The sequence below is a fragment of the Branchiostoma lanceolatum genome, chromosome 5 (genome assembly GCF_035083965.1).
Source record: "Branchiostoma lanceolatum isolate klBraLanc5 chromosome 5, klBraLanc5.hap2, whole genome shotgun sequence".
In the NCBI taxonomy this organism is placed as follows: Eukaryota; Metazoa; Chordata; class Leptocardii; order Amphioxiformes; family Branchiostomatidae; genus Branchiostoma; species Branchiostoma lanceolatum.
Window position 1 is genome coordinate 9,913,942 of NC_089726.1, and position 24,798 is coordinate 9,938,739.

Sequence of the window (24,798 nt, forward strand, 5' to 3'; positions counted from 1 at the left end):
CATGTAGGGCAGTAATTTCATCTATTTGAATTTAAGTAGAAGAGGAAGCGGAGAGCAACAGTGATTTATACAGGAGACACGCTTCAGTTGCGGTGAAAAAATGGTTTCAGCAAAACAGCAATCTGATGACTCAATGGTCATTAATTTCTAAGTACATTGGAAATGCTCGTGTCAATTACCAGTAATATAAGCTTGATGGAATAGAAAACTTCCTTTGTCTACATTCTTTTGCTTTTCTTTGCCAAAATCAATTCCTGTATGAAATTTTAGTGCTCAATTTAACGAAAATGTGAATGGGAAAACCTTTTGGGGCAACCACCTGTTAAAAGGAATGGGGAGGGGGGGATTGCAAACCTCATTTTCCCCTTTTAAGATATCCATAGGACCCTAGACCACATCCACCAAGCTGTGGAAACAACATTGTATTCTATTCCCATTCTAGAGTCTCTGCTTGTGGAGTTTGGTGAACTCAGGGGGGATGTGGCTAGGTTGTGGCAAGGGAAGAAACAGGTTCCAATTCCTAAAGCCTTTGTGGGGGATTGGTTAGAGGGTGTGGTTGGCATGGACAGGTGTTGACAGGAGAGCAAAAACTTTTTGCTGGAACAGCCATAAAGAAAGGATTCCAAATCTGCCAAACAGAATATGAGGGCAAAAATATACAGTCAAACCTGCCCAAGGCGACCACCCGGCGGACCGAGCAAAAACGGTCGCGATGGACAGGTGGTCGCCATGAAGAGGATTCCACTCACATGTTTCCAGGTCGAGGTTTTCAAATACAGTACGTAAATGATGAAAAAATTATGTGAATTTAGACAGCATGACCCTCACCAGGTTCAATTCTCATTGACAGAAAGATCCTACAAAAATTACATTTTCCGTTATCGATGTAATAATTGTATACCGCTAACGTTACATCGTGTACAAATTTTCGTCATAATTTTGACTGCAAAACGATGGTTGCCTCGATGATCTCGCAGCGCCCTCCCGCATTCACACGTTACATTGAATAGTACACACACACACACACACACACACACACACACATCATCGAAGTTTTAAGGCCTAAGACAGATCCTAGAAAACGCCTGCTGGTCCCAGCCTTTTTTGGGTCGCCGACCGCTGGATGAAAGGGTCAAAAGATTTTCGATCTGACAACTAAAGATGAAAACGGAACGCGTTCACGGTGTGATTTCGTCGCGCCGCGCCGCGAAGCTCTGTGCCACCGCATCGAAGGGTAAGTCAGTGCAGCAGAACGCACAGCGTCCAATAAAGGTTTGTGAGATTCATGGAAATAAAAAGAAAATAAGAATTTTGATTTTCACCAATAACTAGAGTATTCGTAAATGTTCATACACAAAATCATCGTGTTTTACAAAGGTCAGCGGTACGCCAAATCCGGGCCGCCCGAAATCCAAGATGGCGTCGGGACCAAGGAACAACATTTCTCGCCTGATGTTTTGCCCGCCGCAAAGTCATTTTTCGGCGGAATTTAGCAAGATACAGACACATTTTTGTTGAAAATACAAGAAATAGATAGTAATTTCTGTGAAATCTGACTTTTTGACGCCATGCACTACGTATTCGTTTTGAAAGTTGAGTTTAAACGGAACTGAGTTCACATTAAACTATAAGATTACGATGGGCACAACAACATCACAAACATTTGTCTTTACAATGTTTATAGGGGGAACGTTTTATTAAAACACTTCATGGAGGAATCGATGGTATAACATTGCTATTCCATATATTTTTGATCTTATTTTTGTCCTTTAAAGTCTTGAAAACATTTCCGTGAAATCCGACAGCAAAATGATCTGATGTCACCACACGCTTGAAAATTAGGCGACCGCCATGGGCAGGGATTGTGCTCTTAGCGGTCCCAATTCGTGGCGGTCGCGGTCGCGTTGGACGGGTGGTCGCCTTGGGCAGGCAGCTTAATGCTTGTGCCTATGGGGAAAATTTTCGGGACCGAGAAAAAGCGGTCGCCATGGCCAGGTGGTCGCGTTGAAAAGGTGGTCGCCTAGGCAGGTTTGACTGTAGTTTGACTTCATTCTCAGGATTTTAGTACTTTCCCAACTATTGACTAGTGACATTCATTTTATGAGAATAGAAGTTTTGCAATGTTCCCCCAAATACTACAGAGGTAATGAAAAGGCTGGGTTTTGCCCTGTTTATTTTGGTTCCTTTCAAAAACAACACCAAATGTAAAGTATCATAGCAGCAATTAGGGATAAGGGAAGACAGGCTGCAATGGTTGGTGACTGATTTTGGAGCCTGTCAAATGTACTAGTAGTAACATTAGATTGATGGAGGCAAAATAGGAATTTCCTTTGTAACCTTAGTTTTTTGTGTGTATCCAGGTAATCAATCCATTGATACCACTTTTTGTTCTCATCTTAGCAGACGCAATTCTCCGGACCTTCACCTGTACAGTTAGAGAAGCCGGGGATGCTGTTAAGTCTAATTGGTGCCCATGTCATGCACACCCTGAGAAAGTCGGCCCTGAATGTCAGTCACACAGATGGTTTCTATAATTTAGGTGAACCTTGTCCTCAGGATGTACATTCTTTGAACCAGAGCCCAGAGTGATGTAGTAAATATAGAATTTGGCTTCTGATGTATGAAAGGTGGTGCCCATCACGTTTGGGGGAGAGTCCTTGAATCATGTAACTTGTGATTGTAATACAAAGATTCATTTCCTTTCTTGTCAGTCTTTTGAAAAATAAGTAAGCTTGCAACCAGACATGTATGAAAGGGCCTGGTATTGGATGTGTAACATCATACTAGATGGATCAAAGATTGGCAGTGGAAGCATTCCTACATGAAGACTTTCACAATTTTCAACTGTGCAAAGTTTGACTCAAACCTGGGGCTGCCAGTGGCAGTGCCCCAAATATTCTTCCATACATGTTTATTTTTGGACATAAGCTCCTCGGAGAGTAGATTGCATGTTGCCAAGTGGAGTATAACTCAGTGGTAAGGATGGGTAGATCATGGGTCTCAACTGGAAGATCAAATTTCCAGGGATAGAATTTTAATGTACCAGCTGCACCTAAGACAGGATACAGGTGTATCGAAGCTGGGAACCATCAATGGTTTCTATAACATGTTTTCAGGCAATGATTTAGAACCTGAAAAAAATATCAACAACTTAAAGTATTTCAAGTTCAAATTTCAATGTTAGATTTTTGCTACTTGGGCTGTCCTGGCAAGACCTCTTGTGACCAGAATTACATGGTGGATTACTTGTAATTTGTTAGTTTGACCTTGTTTTGCTCTCTGTATAAAACACAAGATATCAAAACCAGAAGTTCAGCTGCAGTGCCATAGAAACCTGCTAGGAGGCCCATCATTAATTGAACTTGACCTTTTTTTTCCAGACCGCTACCCACCTACCAAATATCACAAGAATCCATCCATAATAAGCTCCTCAAGTTATGCTGGCAATAGACAGACACATGCATACACAGACACACAAATGGCACTGAAAACATAACCTTCTTGGCAAAGGTAATAATTGCTGCTTTCACGGAGCTGTACCCTTTCATAATCCATAATGGTTTATCCCAGGTTCATAAGCAGAAGGTGTATCAGAGTCAACATTCCAAGGTCAAGGTCTAGTTCCTGTGACAGATAACTGCATGCCAGCTCATTAAAAGTGGGTTAATATTTGAGGGCAGTGCGGCAAGATCTTAAGCACTGGGATGTGCTAAAAGCATACCTTTAGGGAAAAGGAAAGATGAGAGGTCTTTAAGGATTTAAGAGGCAGACAAACTTCAATGAAGAATGCCCATTATTTAGAAAGGAACTCACTGGTATACATAGAGAGTGGTGCTGCTAGTACTAGTGACACACGCAACTGGAAAAGCATGTGGTTTCCTCAGGATGTTTCTTAAGCCTCTGAATACTTCCAATCTACTGTATCTGACAATTCTTATTCAGATCTCTTTGAATGTGTACATGTATATCTTTTTCTGTTGGTCAAGGCCTTTCTAAGGAAATGTATGGCAAAACTTGTTTGAGGTTATAGAATTAGAAGGGTTAATGTTACTCGACCAGTGCAGCTACCCTAGAGTCAATTCCACATTACCGAGAGGGTGTTTGTTGCCTTTTGTTCTAACATTTACAAAACCTTTGTAACAATCTATGTGAGATAAGTAACTGTTAAGAACAATTTCCAACATTCATTTGATGTTCTAAATATTTTCTGCTGTGTTCCAACAGGTTAGACAAATTTCCAACATTGAACACATTATTTGTATTAGTTTCTAAACTGTTGCAACATAGATTGATCATTTGTTTGAACATGTTCCAACATTCTACAAAAATGGTATAACTGGGTCAGTGGGCTGGGACCAGGCCAATTCACACATCCCTTCAAAGTATAGCGGATTAGGCCTAGGTGCCATACAAAGACACCTCAAAACAAAAGAGTTGCCAGTGACCAGACGTGAAATCTAAAAATATACAGAGGCAGACAATAGATTGTGATTAGCACCTACTTTTACGGGGGCAATAACCCAAATCTACCATTTTGAGAATGATACAAAATGTTGGAACGTTCCAACAGTGAAACAATCACACAGATGTTTGAAAATTGTTCTCAATAAAGAGATATTTGTGCAAATACTTTCATATTATTTCCAAAATATATAGATGAGTTCAGACATGTTCAAACTTTCATTTGTAATTGTTTGAACAGTCTGGAATTATTTTGACTGAAATAGTCTTTTCTCTAAAATTGTTCAAACTTATTAGCAATATCATCTGAAAACCCTCTCGGTGACATGGAATTGACTCTATTACTACTTTGCCCTTTTTGTGACAAGATGGAAAAGTGAGCTCTCTTTGGATCATGTGAAGAGGAGAAAGAATCAGCAATAGTGTGCTGTTAGCTTCGCCAGGTGGCCTCCAGCTGCAAACTGATGCCTCAATGAGCTCTAATTAAAGCAAAAACAACTTTTGAATAGGCGAATAAGCTCCTCAAATGAAAGGAAAGTATTGAATTTCCTTTTCAGATCCAAAATGTGGTAGCATGATTTTGGTTTCAAGGTCTAGTAATTAGACAAGTAAATTAAAAAGGATGGAATTCTTGCTATGTAGTCTCATCTAAATTTCTGCACATCAGACTTTAATAGTTTCCTGCAAACCTGTGAACTTGACAGCTGGTATACCTTTTATCAAGAGGCTCTTCCCTTCAGCTCAAAAGACCAGACTTGTAGACTCGTAACCTCAGTATTCCTGGGAAAACATGACTTATCTGAACAGGAGTCTTTGAGAAACCATGGGAATTTGCTTAAAGGAAAAGGGAGAAATTTAAGAAATGCACTTAGATATCATGTGTCAGGGAATAAGATACAAACAATGTAATCTTGTGACAGTTTAACTACCTTCATAGCATTCTAAGGAATGTCTAATCATACTGTTATGTGAAACTAGTCTCTTAGGCCAACCAAAGGTCTAAGGATGGACATACAATTCATAACCACAAGTAGCGCAAATAAGCACTAAGTTTATCACCTGTTTCAAGGCATGTAGATACAATTGTACTTTTGACCCAACATTTTTCTCATCTTAAGGTTCAATGTTGATGCAACATTTCTGCTTGTGGCAGGACAAGGATTTACTTTGCCAAATTAGGTTAGACCTTTTCTTATACAGAACTGGCAAACTTCCAAAAGTTGCTGCAAGTTTGGTACTCTTTAGACCTGGAGCCAGCTCTGATTGGTCTCATATGTGTGGATACTAGAGGGAGATGTTTGGAGTAGGGCTTCTTTTCCCATGGGAGTCTGTGTTTCTTTTATCTCTTCACTGGACCTGATCCAGTTTACGTTCTGCATGTGTGCCATGAGGCAGTGTCTGGATACTGATGTGTTCTTGAGGATGGACTCTTGACAGTCTTTGAGTAATCATGTTCAAAATTGCCTTTGGTGTACTAAACTCTTGTACTGAAACAAGCCCAGCTAGTTAAAATATCTTTTCCTGATGACGAATTCCCATAAACTGCAATACAATGGAAGTATATGCCACAGAATCACCCAGTGATAGGTGTGTTGCTACAAAGACACTGACAGCAGGCACTTGAGTTCTTGTGAAAAGGAAAGGTGTACCAACAAACAGGCGTGTTTTGTAACTGTGGCATGGAGTTTCAGTTAGGCTAACATAGTGTACCTCCTTTCCTGTATGGCTGTTGTTACTTTCTTGAAAACTTCCCAACTTTGATAAGACCCCTTTCTCTTCCAATAAAAGCTGAGTGCTCTTCCAATAAAAGCTGAGTGCAGACATGAAAAATCCTTGGTTTACCCTGTTGATCCTCCCCCCACATGCCTCGCAGTGTGAGTAAATTTGGTCTTGGCAGCAGCCATCAGACATTATTTTCGTCCCACTTTCATGTTCAGCCAAAGCAGGTGGTCTGGATATAAGTTGCCCATTCTTTGTTGCTAGTCCTGTGGAAAAGTTTAATCCCATAGATGGAGGGCTATGATGTAATTATGTAAGCACCAGCACCCAATTTATTTGCCCCTCCTTCGTCCCAATGGTTCCTTTTGAACTGAGTAACAGATGTAGACATACATTTTGTAATCTTAGGCGCAGTTTACATTACGTTTTTCGCGTCAGCGGCGAAATTTCCCGCTGTCGGGAGGCCGCTGTCGCGACGTCTCTAGACACACCGCCCGGAAATCTGACAGACACCTGCGGTGCTTGCATTTCGCCATCTTGTAGAAAGTATCGGGCGTAAGCATAACAAAAGCAAGAAATAAAATTGTATGATTGTACAACGGTAGACGGCGTCTCCCCGCCCGTATTAAACTACAATGCAAAGCCTTGTTTATGTGTAGATATTCCATGCTCAACACTCGTAAATGTGGGGAGGGGGGCACAAGTACGATAAATATATCCGCGGGGAAATGAATGCACGGCACAAAAGTCGCCGCGGATCCCGCGAATCTCTCTCTCTATATATATACCGGGGATCTTAGTAGACTTACAGTATGCTAATCAATGCGTGCTTTATGCTAATCGCCGAAACCCTGACTCCCGCTGACGCGAGCCCGACGTATTCTCTTTAGACGGAGTTTGAAGTTGACGGGGACTCCCGCTGTGCTGACGGGCGACGGCTTCGAAGCTGACGGGAGAAAATTTGTTGACAGCGGGACTACGTCGACGGGAATTGTCTTTACACGGGGTTCCCGCTGTCGCCAGTGGCGCTGACGCCAGTGGCGCTGACGGCAAAAGTATAATGTAAAGAGAGCCTTAGTCTAAATAGTAGAATTATGGCATCACAAGAGCACCATGGTGTGTAGAACAATAGTGCAGTCTGCATAGGATTTAGGCTGTTCTTCCATCACTGGAATTAGTATTTTTCAACATGGTAGGTTACAGTATCTTGTGCTTAAATCTAGAGGTATTTCAGAATCTGAAATAGACCCTCCAAGCCAATGGTAAAACATGGAACACAAGAGTTAAAGTGGAGGTGGGGAAACCAAGCATTTTTCACCCCTCCAAAGTCAGTGGGACTTTGCCCAAGTTCAGTTTTCATTCTTGGCATTCTGGTCAGATCTCAATCTCACACCTGGCACATTCACAGCTTCCAGTAATTACTCGAGGAGAAAACGAGTTTGCCCAACTTTCAGCACAGAGGTACTAATTTGAGGAAAGCCCTTTTCTCCCATACTAATAATACACCATTAGTTCCATGATGTAAACTAATTTTGTGGAAAGCATGCAGGTGTGAATTTGATATGCGCAGAAGGGGAGCAGAGGTCTTACTTTCAGTCAATGCAAGCTGGCAGAATGTTCAGACAAGTGGCAGGCAGTGGCAGATGTTGTCTGAAAGTTGTTGAAAAGTTTTGGTGCCTGGCCTGCTTTTCTTTTCTTGTGAATTTAGACAGAGCTTTATGATCTAAGCTTGGTGCTATTTCAGTCTTGGTTGGTCTTATTTTCCGAAAGACAGCTGTCTCAAAAAGGTGGCCCAAGGTAGTGAAGAAAATGCCCTGTGACCACAGCCAGAACATCATCATATCTTGTCACTCCAACTCTGGATCTAGCCTGGGTGCCAGACCACCGCGCTCCTGGAGCTAATCCTTCGGCCGGGGAAGCAACTCGCGCCGCCGCCACAGATAGCACACGGCCCACTAATTATCTCTCACGCGGGGCTAGCGCGATAGATATCAGGGTTCGGCTGCCAAGCGCGCCCGGGTGCTAGCTCTATCCCTACTACCAGGTCTTCCCCGGCCAAAAAGGCTTATCATCGCATCGCGTGAAAGGTCTGGTATCCAGGCTACTCTGGATCCAGTGATGGGCTGTGTGTTGTGGATGCTCCAAAGTCATGATAGGCTCTATGGCACATTCTGTTTTGGTAGACATCACCTAGCAACATCATCAATCTGGTGGTCTCGCAGAAGACACACAGGCCTTGTTCATCTGTTGACTGACCAATCAAACCCGCCAACACAACATCATGTACCCAAACATGTCTGTCCCCATCAGGCATCAAACATCAAAGTGAGTCTAATGCGGTGTCCAAACAACTCGGAACAGGGGATTGGGGCATCAACACCGACCAAAGAAACAAAGCAAACAAGTTGTCTTCACTTTTGCATGGAGATTACTGCTGTGATCTGGCTCCTGAAGCAAGAGGAATCTAGATGATGTGCATCATCTAGTTTTGAAAACAGTGTACACTATTATGTAGATTGAAGGGGCTGTACTCATAAAGAACACTATAAGCAAACAAAGACATTCTCTGTTGCAAGTTCTTAGGGATAGAGATTCCAGACTGCATTCATCCTTCATACATGTACTCATTCATACATGTACTAATACTTCCATTCTTTGTGCACACCACTCATTTCTCTGGAATTGGTACATTTCCTGCTACGCAGTTGGTCTCCGACCTTTCCCCAATTATCTCATTTTAGAAAGCAGAAAGATAATGAGCAACAGGACTTCTTAAGGGCATGCATCCAAGAAGAAGAATGATGATCTTATTTCAGTTTCATCTGTTCTAAAACCGACAGCCAACAGGAAGAGGCATTAGCTAAGATTTAAACTAGAGACAGGAAGTGTTGGATGGAGAACAGGTAAAGTCCGTAAAATTGTAAGAGCGTGCACAGCTGTAAAACAGGGATTATACTAAACCAGAAGTGAGCTGAACTGGATTAGGGACTCAATTGGCCATCCTTTGGTTAGCCGTACAAAGGAAAAGATTCCTTCCTTCAAGCTCGTCAGTGAAACTTAAGGCTTAGGATTCAAATCTTGGCTGTTATTCAAAACACATTTTTAAGCGTCAAGTTCAGTTTTCTTCATCAGTCTCCTGAAAAAGAAAATTGGCACCTGTAATTATAACACATTTTCAGTTGTGACTGATGGGGACTGCAGGTTAGGGAGCTGTTTATGTGATTTATGGTAAGATGAACCTGTTGACACAGACAGACACTTGAGACTGGCTCCTGCTGGTTTCCTGCTCTCCCTGATTGATGCCTTATTTTGGCCCAGCCCTGCCCCCCACCCGCTGGCCACGCCCACCTACAGACCCCAGGCAGACCAGAACAAATCCATTTTGCAAATTTCTTCTAAATTGTCCTGGCTCAGTCATGCACATTACACTGAGGAGTGATTTGGCCTCTCCTGTTTTGGATGTTGCCTCCCAGTCTGACATCTGTTCCCGTTTTCTGTTGCATTTTGCAACAGGACCTTTTAATAGTTTTGAGCTTTTATCTATGATTTTGCAAACTTATCTCAGCTTGTGATGTACACATTTCTTCAAAAGAAAACACAGCGTTGGAATGCCTAGGTATGCACACCCAAAGTATCAAGAACACTATTTTGGGCCACAAGCGACTCCATTCTTTGCCTTATAATTTCCCCTTTGATTTTTCCTCATTCATAACTGTATCACAAATATCAATGGTCAAGTGTATATGGTACAGAAACATGTCCTTGGATTACTTTTGCGTAGGAAAAAGTCTGATTTTAAGCTTATGCAAGGCCGATGCTACTCTCCAAAAGCTGTGAAAAAAAAAGCTGAATCAGCACAAGGCCGACCTGTTCTGTGTCGCCCACACCAGTGCCCTAATCAGTGTACATGACCCGGGGTGTCAGCACTTGACTCTGGTGCAGAGAGAGGTCAAAGGCGGAGCCAACATCCTGATCTCACCATAATTAGAGTAATGAGAGGACCTTCCACACACTGGGACTTGAATCTGATACCTCTCTCGTTATGAATCTCATTTGCTCTCTCAATATACAATTGCACTGTCACATTGCTCAATTTAGTATTTTCATCTTTAAGAGGAGGTTTCAAAACTTAACTCACTGTTTTTGGAGAACAATTGGTCAAATCATTTATGTGATATTCTAGACAGACATTTGGTGGACTGCTATCTTCACAGCATGCCACAAAAGCTGTGTGCAGCCACTTGAAATGGAGGAACTGACCCTAAAGGCAAAGGTCAGCAGAGGGCTGGAGGGTGAATGCTTATTACTTAGCCTATGGCACACCCATCTGTTAAAAGTTAAACTGATGCCATTGTGAATCTATTCTGTTTGAGAGGTATCTGAGATGAGACAGCAAAAAAAATTATCTCCATGTTTGGTATACTTATAATCAGCCAAATAGTATGTGTAGGGACTGCCCGTGCAGCCATGTATAGCATAAATTTACAATTAACCTTAAAGACTCAACGGATACATAAATGTATAATGTACAGTTATACTGGTAACGTTACACTGGTAGCATTTCATTGTGTCAATGGCCATAGTAGTAATTTTTTCATCTAAAATCCCCAAAGACCTTTGCTTCAATATACATCTCATAAAGTAGGATGTAAATCAAGCTGTGGAACAAAGTCACAGAAGTGAACAGCTTGGCAACTGCATTAACTACGCTGCCTCATGGGAAGGGTATATGATATTAATGTCAGTGGGAGTTAAACTGTGGACCTGCTAGTTACATGGTGCCTGTTACGCAGCTGGTGTATACAACTTGTTATTAAACAACCTGTGTCAGGTTGATGGGCAGTAAACACCGGGTGATATTGAACACATGGGGCTGGGTAATTCATACTCCTATTTCAAGTGTGTAGATCTAACTGATCTGTATGGTAATGATTTCACTCATAATAGGAACCTCAGGACAAAAGAACAAAATCCTGTTTCAAATGTCTTTGTTATCTCACATGTAACATTATTTTGATATGGAAAAGTTGTAAGAAAAGTAAGACAGCATTTTTTCTACTTCTCAACTGTCTGAATCTCGCAGTTCTCAATAGCGTAAAATGTAACTTTACTTGCAACTTGCTACGCTACACAGTACCAGTGCCTCCAATCAGGTCATGGTGAAGTATGCACTGAGAGCACTCCCGGGCTTAGGAGCAGTCAGTAGGATATCCGCATAGCTATGCTGTTGCTTATTTCTGAGATAGTTTGTGTGGCAGTCTGCAAACACAAAAAGGAGTCAGCTTCATCCTACAAAGCTTACCATTCCAAAACCCTGCTCCAACAGGCTAGCAAAAGAAATGGATCGCTTCCGATTCCCAGACATGTTGTCCAGTCAACCCCAGCATAACTGACATGCTCAGGACTTGGCTGGCCTTTGATGTGACCTGTGCTATCTCTGGGCAGGGCTGAGCAGGCTTGTGGTCACAGCCAGGGCTGGCTGTTGAGTTATACAAGCCATGCTCTCCCGCTGGATAATCGTGACTTAGGCAATGCACGGAAATACCCTCAGTGTAAAGTACCTGTTTCGTTCTACAAACCAGGCGATGGAAATGTGCATTATGTACTTCACATGAAGTGGACCTGTAACAGTATTTCACACAACACTCACATTTTCCTAAGATCCAGGTATCAAGTACTAAATCCATCTTACCTTGGATGCTTAGTCTTGTGGCATAGGTCAGACACATTGGAGACATGGAACTGACACGGAATTAGCAACTAAAGAAGCTGTTTTTAGAATGTAAAACCCAGAAGGGTTTGTGTATGATTTGTGATTTCTGTAGCCAATCAACCTACAAAAATTACTACTTGATGATAGACAGTCTACACTGTTGACATAGTCAGGTTTTTGTTATATGTGTGTATTGAATGTCTCACAACAAATTTACTTCAAAAGTCCCATGGCAAAACTTGTGCTGAACCATCTACCCTTTGGTTTGATCTTGCTTCCTCATCCCATACTCAGGTAATCTAAGCCAAATAGTCCATTAATGACTTGATCGTAGCCCTACAAATTGGGACCTTATTTGTAGCAGGGCATGTCTTGGAATAGTCTTGGTAACTAAAGATAAGGACCTCCTATGAAGAGCACAGTTGCCAGCAATAAGTGATCTTGAAGGAATCTCCTGTGATACCACGGAACACACATGAAGCCAAGACATACACTTAATGAGCTACAGCATGTTGCAAACTTCAAAGAATCTTCAGGAGAATCTTCAAGATGGGACCATCTCCTCATATCCACTTCTCATCCCTAACAAAGTCTATTTGTCAAAGCTGGGGGATGATAAATGATCATCCATACAGAAAATCATCCAAACTTTATTTTTTTGCATACTATAAGCACACTATCAACAAAATTGGTAAAGTCATAAAGAAAACAAATAAAGAGGAGCAATGTTGCTGACAGGACACTACTGATTTTATGGACTGGTCTGATGCTAACCCAGATAGATAGCAGGTGAGACAGTATATGGAGCAGGTACCAGACTTTGACATATTAAGATCATGATCTTAAGAAGAACCACATGGGACAGAGTGAAGACTAATTGACTGTCTGCTTTGAAGAAGTGTAGAAGATACAAAACATTGACACCTGTTGCCAATTCAAGAAACACTCTTTTTGATGGAGAAGCTTTCACCCTTTGACCTGATAACTGTATCTTAGATAGGACTGAACACTTAGCATAGAGGATAGCCATGCAGCAACCCACTGTACTGTTTTTACCACATTTCCATTCAAAACTCCTATGTGGTGTGCTATTGCTTTCACACAGAATCATTTGAGTCACTATGAACAGGTTTTGTCATTTATATTTCAACTCATGAAATATGATGTTAGTTCATCATATGAAAGTAACTTACAAAATAACATTTGATGGATATTTCTAGAAAGTATGATTTGGCAAGGGAGGGTACTGGTTATTTCCTAGGATTTTTGCGGTAAAGCATGTTTGCGTAAGATGACGAATCAGTAAAAGATGGTCTCCTCAGAGGGAGGAGGTGGGTCAAGGATCACACAATGCTCTACACAGAAGAATAATTGATAAGTACAGTTAGAGAAAGATGAGGCATATGGTGTTTTGTAAGGCAAACTTTGGGAGGTAGAAGTTCTACCTCCCAAAGTTTACCTGAAACCTAAGAAGTCCTTACCAGATAACATCACCTGTTTTCAATTATGGTAATTAATTAGCAGAGACACATGACCCTGAAAGTATTGAAAGGGTAGGATCATCTGTCCTATAGCTGATTACTAAGCTATCTGCAGGTCTGGAGTGGCTTGTGGATGGACCATAGGAATGTTTGTTCCTGTTGTCATCACAGAACTGCTGATAAGGGCTCACCTACAAAGAGAATGGCTGTTGATAACCCAACTTAATAGTTTAGATAAGCCAGTGAGAATTGGTAAAACTTTTCCTTATGTTGACTGCACAGCAGGCACAATATTGAGGTAAAAGTTAGTGTTGTCTGTACCAAGATTGTGAGGAATGATAATGCTCTTAAGTAATGTAATCTGGAAATCGAGCTTTCAGCATAAAAGAATTATTTTTCCGCTATGAATAAAACATTCAACCTCACTCCAGTGCTCAACAGCCACGTCTATGAATGTTCAAACAGTACTTTCATAGGCGTTCTGAGGTACAAAGTTTCATCTTAATTCAGATGTACATTGCTACTTCTTAATAAGGCTCCTTCCTGGTTTATGTAGAGCAAATTTCTGAAGATTTTGACTTTTGCACTACTTAAGCATTGTAATCATCATTATAGTTGCCAAATTATGGTGTTATAGAGTGCTCTACTCTTTAAAACAAACAAAAAACACATAAACACATGAATAGAATCCTATTAGCTTTAGCACCAATCCCTACATAAGCCAGTGTGATCTATAAGATTGACAACTTCCTCCCTCTGGGCTGAGTGCCTAGGCCCTGCCAGTCCAACTAGAACTCTTGGCAGTCCCCTCTAAATAGTCAGCATCTCGCTAATGAAATTCTTGGCCTTTTATCTGGCTGCCATATCTTAATGCTGCCTTTTCTTGTACACTGTGGGTCTCTATTCTGATAATCACATTTCTCAGAACCCCTCTCATAGATGGAGCAAACCGACATGTTGTTTTTTTGCATGTAATTTTGATTAGTGAGTAGAGGAAAGCATTTGCCTCTTGCATAGTAAAGCCTTTTAGGAAAGAAGTAACAGCTTACTTCTAAGACATTCAAAACAAGCTGGGGTTCAATGGCCAGAGCTGTAAGTTCCTGTTATCAGTTGACGTCAGTGAGCACCAATCTGTCATGACTCAGCCCCTAACCATGCCAGAAGGATCCCAGGTCCTCTCCTACACTGGTTAGGATGGCATGTTTTCCCTAACTCCTGAAACCTGAGTCTCAATTTCTCTGATACCAGTCTCATTCTGAGAATAGGAGGGAGAAAAGCACGAATCACTGCAATCAGTATATCATACATCCCTTTGGATCAAGTAGAGGAGTCATCTAGGCAGTGACAGCCTTCCTGACATTTGATGGGTTAACGTTATAACCGAGCAGGACTTTTCATGGACAGAAACATTCTAAAACTACTGAAAAACATTCTGATCTAAGAAGATAATGCTAGAAGACAACACTCTGTTGTCAAAGCCTTGAAGGGCATCTGTGTACAAACTGGAAAAGTTTTACCACTAGTTATTCATTGCCTTCAGTAGCAGTGAGCTGAAACATCCAACATGAGAGGTGTGAAGGTAAAGCAGTCATCCTCAACTGAGGTAAAGCGTGATGCTTTTTTCAGGTACAAAATTAACAACAGTTGCACCAAAATGTCAGACTGGGGGTAGCTGAGATTTACAAGGGGATGTTTTGAACATAGAAGGTTACTAGTTGACAGAACTATGCTTTGAAGTCTTAGAAAGACTTTTCAATTCCAACATCTGTCCTCAACATGTGTGTAAGGGGCACATTCTTTGCTCTAACAAAGGTCTTATCAACTTCACCTACAGCTTGACTCGTTAACTCATTGTGGTTCTTCTTACAAGTTGTTATCGTAACTGTTTCTAGTAAATTCTTGCCTTTTATTTGGCAAGGCTTTTCATATCAACTTTTTCAATACCAGAGAGTTTTCTTTGAACATTTTTAGTTCAGGTTGATGCATATGTATTTTGCAACATCTTCACTAAGGCTGTGGCTGTCTGTCTATATTTGAAAGATTTACACAACTTGAAGACTGTTACTGATCTGATGTGGGAAGATTTGCAGCCACAGAGTTGGTCTCCAACAACAATGGCAGCACTGCCAAGAGCACATTCTTTCCCAATGGTCACAGCAAATATATGGTGACCGCCCTATGTTCCGAAATCCCTATGTTCCGAAATCCCTATGTTCCGAAATCCCTATGTTCCGAAATCCCTATGTTCCGAAATCCCTATGTTCCGAAATCTCTATGTTCCGAAATCCCTATGTTCCGAAATCCCTATGCTCCGAAATCTAACAGAATAAAATCGAAATTCAAGGTGAATATCAATGTTTAGTATATGTAACTAAATGTTCCAACTCTGGGCCATAATTCGGTAGAGAGTTGTGGCTTAACGAGGTTCATGGTGGCATTTAGATTTAGATCCTATACCTTCCTCTGATACTCTTCTCTTGTGCCATTTGGGAGATCCTGAACTCTGTTAAATTTGAACCAGAGGCCGAACCGCATCGCAAATGTCTTGTTCATGTATGAGTGAATTTTTTTTCATTTCCTTATATTTTTAAAAAGTATATATATATTCAATTGCATATCTAACTGGCGCGAGGTCATTAGATATCTTAATCTTTGATATCTAAATTCTCCGAATACCAAGCAGCATTCAGACAGTTTGGACTATGAAATATAAAAATATGAAAGATTTTCGAGATTTTTATAAAAAATCTTGAAATTTTCTTTGAAAAGAGTTTTTGATAGCTAGTTCAAATAAATTGAATTTTTTTATAACTAATGCAAAAATCTCGAAATTTTCGAAAGCTGATATAGAAAAATCCAATCTTTTTCAAACGATCAAACGGAGTTTTAAATGCGTCATTGACTCTTCCTAAGAAATATGGCCGTGTGTTGGAACATTTCGATAGGGGTTTTTGAACTTATATGGCATAGGGATTTCGGAACATAGGGATTTCGGAATATAGGGATTTCGGAATATAGGGATTTCGGAATATAGGGATTTCGGAACATAGGGCTGTAACCCAAATATATGTCTGACCCACTGACGGATATAAACTTACAGTAGTCTGACAGATACTTGTCACCTTAAATGTATTTTTCTAGCAGCGTTTTAAGAACTGCTTTTATATGATATTGTATTTTTCTGAATCCCACCACATTTACTTTAGAATACCGAGAGAATAAAAAACTACTGTCCTCTACTTGCTTGTTTTGAAGTATGTATTATTTCCAATGAAAAAACAAACATCACAGCGCCTAGACAGAGTTGGTCAAAACATGACATTATGAAATAGATGTGTAACAGACAAAGTTGTCACCAATTTTATTTGGAAGAAGTCTCAGACATAAACAGTTGTTGTAACAGTTTAGATAGTTTAGACACAGATTTATATGTGTGTCGTAGATAAAGTTTATATCTCGCATGGAAGTCAGAAGATTTGAGGCTTATGTGGATGAAATCTGAAGCTACGTCTTTGACTTTCAGTACCTTGGCCAGTAGCAGAAACAGAGTGACATCACACATGGCACTCTGCCAAAGCCTGTTTCCATTTTACTGTAGGCCAGACAGAGGAAATAGACAGTTGAAGATTCCCATAGATGTTTACTCCTCTCTGCCAAGTTCACATACCTCCTAGGAGAAAGTCAGCAATAAATCTTTGAGGCCTGGCACCTGTTGTTTTGGAAGCTTCTGCACACAGGCTGATTGATGAGTCTGGAAATCATCTATTCTTGATCTTGAATTGCCTTGGTTTAGAACTGGTTCAGTAAAGTGCACTGCGCAATGTATGTGTTCTCCACTTCATTGCTCTATGTTTGTTCAAACTGGAAGCCTTACAATTCATGTTATTCTTTTAAGTTTAAATGCCTTTTGCCAACTTTGTTTTTTCAATTATGCCAACAGATATCATTCTACTCTCCTACCTACATTCAATAACATTGGTATGGAAAACTTTGTTGCATATAATAAGACTAAGTTATCTCCAAATGTCTCCCGCCCTTTAAAGGTGCCCTAAGCGATTTCAGGGGGTAAAACTTGAAATATTCTGGGGAAAACAATTCTGTTTGGTGAAGTTGAAATTGACATTTACTTCCTTATATTAGCACATCTGCATCATTATTTTATACTTTGGGCGTTTAAAAATAGCACAGAAGCAAGCCACAAAAAGAGTATTCTATTTATTGGGTCCCCCAAAAAATCAGCCCAGAATCCAGCCGTAACCGTTTTCTGTCGACAATTTTCGGTTATTTCCGGCCGTGTGACGTCACAATGCCCAAGCATATTGAGCCATGACCACGTGATTATTTCTTCGGAAGCGTTCGGGACTTATCGGTCAGAATCGTGAATGTTCGGAAGATTTGAAATGATGGCTGGCCTCCAAGTGCTCAGATTTTCAATGAGATCCCACCACACAACGACATTTTTGCTCCATGATGGTCGATATGCGATGGTATAGTGTTATCTAAACTTACTATGGATAGAAATCAGAAAAAGATTGATTTTGAATATGTGACTTTCAGTGCCCTTTTCAGTGCCCTAATATTGCTTAGGGCACCTTTAAGTTTGCAGCAGCACACTGTAGTATAACTAGGTAGACAAATTCTTAAAGCCCTGGATTTATGATCAATTTCTGTGTTCTGCTCAGGGCCGGTCGTGGGGAGCTGGCTGCCATGAAGGAACAGCTGACCTTGGAAGTGGGGTACCATTCAGACCAATCAGAGCGCAGATCACCCGCAGGGCACTCAGATGTCTCAACTCCTGACCAATCAGTGTCAAGTGGATGCAGTAAGTAGAAGACATCTTGAAAGCCTTACAGATCTCTTTCCACCCATGCTAAGTTAAGGGACATCAAATGTACAATTAAAGACACATGAGCTTATAATTTTCAATATTTTCAACTACAGTACATGGGCCATAAGTAATCTCCTGCTCTAGCTGAGTAAGTAGGACAAATTTCCATCATTTATTGCTGGAGGCTCATCTATGAACTAAATCTCTCAGCAGAGAGAGAGTAATACCATAAAGTTGAAAAAAAAGCATGACCCAGGATATCTTAATGACAGTCCTGAAACCATTTGAGAATCAACAATCTATGCACCCCTTAGCACTGTATGTATAGATAAAAGAATCTATAACTTATCCAAGGAGGTTTTATCAACTTGAAGACTATAATATCATAGCCTGGCTGTCAATCAGTGACCAACCTGATGGTCACTCTAGCGTCCTGGATGACTGATGACCAGTCCAGGTTGGCTGCCCTCTCCTCATCAGACAATAGCCGGCGATCACAGTAAATTCAGGCTTTGAGTATCCTGACAATAGTCCAACTCCCGATACACTCTGCCCTTTGGGCTGACCACTGAGCTCAGCACAATAGTGCTGCACGACCCATTGTCTAAATTCTCACATTTTTAAAAACAGGGACGCTACCGTCTTTACAAGAAAACAAAGTTTACTTGTCTGACCTAAATCTGTCACTGCTAAGATGGATCAAATTTGGTCTTCTTAAGGATATAATTCACAGCAACCTTGGACCAAGGAGTTGGTATCACAAGCCAATGCCAGCTACAGTCAGTAAAATTTCAGCTCTTTTTGTTGAGGGTCTAACGTTACATGTATTATGGAGATTTCCTTGTTGCCTGGAATCTAAAAAGCTCATAAAATTATTGATGTCAGACGTTTGATTCTTTTTATACTTTCGAGATTTATACAGAACTTCATATCTATCTTAAATCACAAAAGGTGTTTGAGATATTGCTGCAGGTTACTTTGCCCCACTTGTGAAGCATCTAATTTTCCAGAAGTAAGTGACTGCAGAGGGGAGGTGAAACATAATCAGATAGGGTGGCTCTCCGTAATCCCTTACTTTGTGCTTGTTCAGGGGTTAGTGAACCTTCCGACACTGACACAATAGCCTGGAACCGCAGGTATCAGCCGTGGTGACAGCTGAATAATGACCAGGACCACACTTTTGTGTCAACTGTCACCATCCACTGGGCAGGGGATTCCAAATTCTTCATCAGAACCTTTTGGGAGTCTTTTTTTCCCTATAGACTTGTTTGTAAGCCATCATTGTCTTTCCCATGAAAGGTACAATAAAAAAGGTACACAACAATTGCTATGGATACAAATTTGATCTTAGCTCTTGCACATCCTGATGTTTTTTCCAGGAAATAATTAGCTTCCATGTGATTGTAATTTGAAGAGATCATGTGTAATATAACATACCCTTGACAGTTATATTTTAGACACATTACTTGTATTCCCACATCACTTTTCAAGTAGATATAGATACCATTATTATTAGTTACTGAACAATTGAATATTTAACAGTTCTGTCACAAAAAAACATACCCCGGCCTACAAAAAAGCTTCACAACTTTCATTTATCCTAATGGCCTAATTTGCCAGACATAATATCTATGGAATAGTTGGTGCATTTTTGCGTAGAGGGTCACTGATCTTGAGTTACCAGTCATTCAGACTATGTTCATTCTGTTGAATACACTGCAAGCTGAAAGGAGACATAGGAAATGAGCATTTTGTTTCCTTTGAGCCTTTTTGTTGTGTTCTAATAGAAGTATTGTACAAAAGGCACAAATAACACACTACACCCTGATGAAAGGTCTCGAGTACCCTTCTTTGTTCATCACTTGCTTTGATGTCCCTCAATTTCTGCAAAAATTAGTGTTTTTCAGACTTTTACTGGAGCCACATAAAAATGAAACATAGGATTAGTTTGTCTGCTTTCTAGACCGAAAGACATCATTTTCCCCCTCATACATTGTATCTTTCTGCTAAATATTGTGTAAGAATAAGATAAATATCATCCTATATTCTGCACTCTTTGTGCATTAGATTTCAGTTACATTACAATGTATTCCAAGACAAAATCTACAATCACCATCAACAACTTCTGCTGTGCTGTGAATGTAACTAAGATTGACAACTGTCAAACTTCTCTCTATTTTTGATGCAACAATCAAATAGGTCAAAACACTGTAGTGTAAGTAGTTTGAAACAGCAAGAGACAAGGCAGGTATAATGGGGGATTCCAGCCTCCAATTTTTCACCCAAAATCTGGAAAATCAATTTTACTTGGCCTTTCTCTCCGACCCCTGATGACCAATTTAGAGTCCGTGTATCCATGGCAACTGCTCAGCCAGTAATGTCGCAGACGTGCCTCAAACAATGGCGGGAAAATTTATGGGAAATTTGGTCAATTTCAGGTCATTTTTCTGGGCCGGCGGGTCAGTAGTGCTGAACGCATGCAATCCGTCTTAGAGTGGGGAGTCTTTGTTGTGCGGGTTGGTAGGGAAGAAATGCATAAAACATGAACATCTGTTGCCTTTCCCAAAACCACAAGCTATAAAGGTTTGATTTGCCTGGACCAAGGCAATTAAAGATATTTGATAAAAGTGTATAAAAACGTGAGTGCTTTTGAATTGTACTCGATTCCCTAGTTACCTAGCATCCATTCATCAATCCCTCGTAACTACAAAGGGATGAAGATTGAAAAACACCAGTTTTCCACGATGATGTTTGCTTCAATTTTCCTGTGCAAAGAAAATAAAAAGAATAATGTTTGCCAATTCTGGAGTGTGTAAATGTTTATTTTCAGTCTACTCGTATCATTCAAGCTCAAATGTAATTCAATCATAGATGCGTTGAAGTTAGAGCTCCCTTACTGTACTAGTAAGATTCCAAGTTGGTTACAAAAAGGTTACAAATAGCACGGTAAGTTGATAATAGAAAAAAATGCAAGTTCAGCATACCACTGATGTCAAAAAAGCTGCAAAGAATTACTCTCTAGCTGCTTTTAAAATGTTTTTGTCAGGCTTTCTGCTTTGGTCAGCGGACATTAAGACCCCGTTCACACTCATTTTTTTCAATCGCGATTGAAGTATAATTGCGATTGTTCGATCCGATCGCGATTGAACGCAAAGAAACTTTTGCGTTCACACTGCTTTTCGCCAAGTGGATTAAAGTACGCCGTGATCCAATCGCGATTGAAGCACGATTGATTATTTATGCCCGTTCAAACCCGTGCTCCGCCATGCCATCGGCGATCATCTGGTAAATGTCCCTCTTTCGATGACATTTCCCCAGTTTGGTCTGCACCTCCTCTCTCCCCCAGATTGCGATGAGGACCCTGGTCTCCTCATCGCGCCACCTGCCACCAGCTGAAGTTGCTGACGGAGTTTTATCCTTCTTCTTGGGCATTGTTGACGATGAAAAATTGTTGTTGTTGTAAGGGAGCGATCTGACGTATGTGGCTTGGGTTTGTTTTCCCGCGCGATGCGAACTATGACCCCACGTACCCGAATGTATGACCTCCCACCCTCGGACCAGCCGAAATCCCCGCCGATCGCAATGGAGTGAATCGTAGTTGTGTTCACACTCAAAATTTGATAGGATTGGATTGGATCCGATCGCGATTAATCCTCTCAAACTACCTCCGAAGGTAGTTACAATCCAATCGCGATTGGATCGTTTTGGATCGTTCCAATCGCGATTGGGAGCGTTCACACTGAAAAAATCAATCGCGATCGGATCGATTGAAAAAAATGAGTGTGAACGGGGTCTAAGAAAATCATATAAAAAAGAAAGCCCAACAAAAAGGCCTAAAAACACGTCAAAGTCAGCTGGAACTGAAAATCTGCTTAGAGATTAACAATGGATCATGTGGAAGTTACTGTATAAATTGCATAAGAAAAATGACCTGTTTTGTTAACTTTTCCTGATAACATCTTCACCATAAACCCTGACCAGGTTTCGACTCCTGGGATGTTGTAGTTGGCAGGAAAACTTGTTGGTTTAACCAAGGACATAATGTCCTTGGTTTAACCTGAGGAAACTGTGCAGTTTATTTGTGCTGATCCTCAGTCAGCTGTGAGCTGACATCTTACACATGACTGTTGTCTGGTCACATTCCAGTGCACCACCTCAAACAAGGATACTATCCTGATCTATCCTTGGATTTATTTTCATACCCCTGGAAAAAGAAATCCCCAAGTCTCAAGTATTTACAGGAGTCAAGAATGTGGCAAAACCTTCCTGTCATCTAAAAGCCTCCAACATTCCAAGTTGGTTAGAAACAGCTCAAAATAGCACCTCTGTGTACAAAAGTTTTACAGTTGCTTCTTTTAGACTGTTACAACTTCTCCAACCATCCCACCCTTAGCTTGTGTAAGACTGTACAACGTTTTGTGATTGTGTATAAAAGATGTATCAAATTAATGACAAAATTTCCTCTTGTCTTTTCACCAGGTGAGGAACAATTGTTCAGGGCAGTGGAAGGGAGAGCAGGTGAGACTGTCTTTTTGTATTCTTGGCAGTTTGTCAAAACATCAGAACAAAGAGAATTATTAAGGTTATGGGTCCAACTGATCAGTAACACTACAATGTTCTGTCAAGTGAGACTTTATCATGTTTTTTAATTTATAAGTTTTGAATGACCGGAACACAAATTCTGCATGAAGTTATCTTCTGAAGGCACTTTGATAATTTGCAAATGTGGAAATGTATTCAGTCATGGGAAAACATTGTGTTACCTATGCAATGGAAGTACATGTATTCAATTTTGCAGAAAAGAATGGCCTGGAGCTTGTAACAAAAACAAATATGGAAAGTTGGAAACCACACTTTTTAATTTGTTTGCTTTGAATGATTATACCAGCTGATACCAGACTACCATTTGAAGTTCATGACTAAACAAACACTTTCTCTCTTTCCCATGAGCCAGCCTCAGATGATGGGAATGCCTGGGTGGAGAAGCGAGGGATGGAGGGAATGGAAGAAGAGGAGGAGGAAGATGTAGAGAAGATGAGCATGGAGAAGTTAGCGGTGTGTGTGGAACAGCTGAGATACAAACTGAAGGATGCTGAAGGGGAGAAGATCACAGTGGAGGAGCAGCTGAACGAGGTAGTCTATTGGATCTGCTACTTTTTTTAGAATTAGAAATTACTAATTTTGATACTGAAAAAAAAAATGTCTGACCAAACTCTCACACTTCCGAAAACTCAATGCTTAGCAACCAAACAAGGAATTGTATGTAAATGATCTCGATTGGGGAAAATATAATGTCCATTGTCTACCAAACTCTCAGAGGATACAAAAAAATCTGGCCCATTATCCAAAGGCATAATGGTCAAAATTTTCCCAGCCCTTTGAAATCGTGCTCTAATGGATTGACTGAAAAACAATCCATTGGATCCTGACAGGCCTGAGTTCAAGACTACCTGATGAGGGTAACATTATCAGCTTCCCCTTTGCAAATTGGAGCCAGGCTACTGTAGCCCCACTGACATCTGTCCCCAAAACATCACTTTTACTTTTCTATCAGACCATGTTATCAAAAAGAAATTAGAACCATGTATATCAACGTGCCTAAACTGTATATGCAAAGGTATTTCTTACTACAGCTTGCCATAGCAGTATTGCACATCTGTGAAACTTGAAATAGCAAACAGTCGAGCACAACAGTTCATCAGAACATACTAGTGTTGAACAAAGACTCATGGGTGGTCTGAAGCAGTGAAAAGTTACGGAATACTTCAGCCAGCCTTCTTTTGTTGCCACAACAAGTACAGGATTTGCTGCCGGTGTTTGTTTTCGTTGAAGGCAGCTTTCAAACAATAGGAAAAATGTATCCTGGTGATGTTTACAACGTTTGCCGACATTGGTGCTGAAGAATTGTTCAGGTTGTAAATTGGATTCTCCATGAAAAAGAAACAGGACCTGATTTTGGCTTGAGACAGTTCCACATGCATGTTTTATGATAACACACATTCAACCATTTCCTCACAACACAGCTTGATCAGTATCTCCTCAGTATATTCTGAAACAGGACAATAGATAAGATATATTGAAACCTCTTTTGCTATCCTATGGCACTTTCAAACAGTATAAACAATGCCAAACAATTGTGCAGTACCATGATATTGAACATCCTAACCGTTCTCCCACCAGTTCAAGAGTGAGGTTTTGATGGAGCTACACGAGAAGTCGACGGACATCGATAAGATGCAGCTGGAGCTGCGTTGCCTGGAGACAGAGAGGGTGCGGCTGTCAATCATTGAGGAGAAGCTTATTGACATCCTGGCTGTCATGAGAACACTGCGTTTGATGGTATGTAAGCGCCACCTAGCAGATCAAGTATGATGTGCAACACTGCAGTGCCAATTCTAAGATTTATTCGATTCTGGATGATTTCTCTATATCCTTATATGTAACGTTACATTGTTCCCGACAATTTCTACAAAGAGATGTTCATAACAAATTGTTTTTGTTTCCTTCTCTTTCCCTTTCCAGCAAATTTCTCGTCGTTCAATGGGAAAGCTTGTGTTGGACAGTGTGACAAGCAGTGACAAGCCACAACAAGGTAA

General features: G+C 40.6%; 1 protein-coding gene across 1 annotated transcript in view; it reads left to right on the top strand.

Annotated features, from left to right (window-relative positions):
• The window catches only part of LOC136434957 (EF-hand and coiled-coil domain-containing protein 1-like), a 41,184-nt gene that overhangs the window by 14,373 nt on the left and 2,013 nt on the right, over positions 1 to 24,798 (top strand). The window contains exons 3-7 of the mRNA XM_066428091.1: positions 18,057 to 18,196; positions 22,682 to 22,720; positions 23,157 to 23,335; positions 24,383 to 24,541; positions 24,725 to 24,794. Of these exons, the coding sequence (XP_066284188.1) occupies positions 18,057 to 18,196; positions 22,682 to 22,720; positions 23,157 to 23,335; positions 24,383 to 24,541; positions 24,725 to 24,794 (587 nt within the window). The remainder of the gene's footprint in view (positions 1 to 18,056; positions 18,197 to 22,681; positions 22,721 to 23,156; positions 23,336 to 24,382; positions 24,542 to 24,724; positions 24,795 to 24,798) is intronic.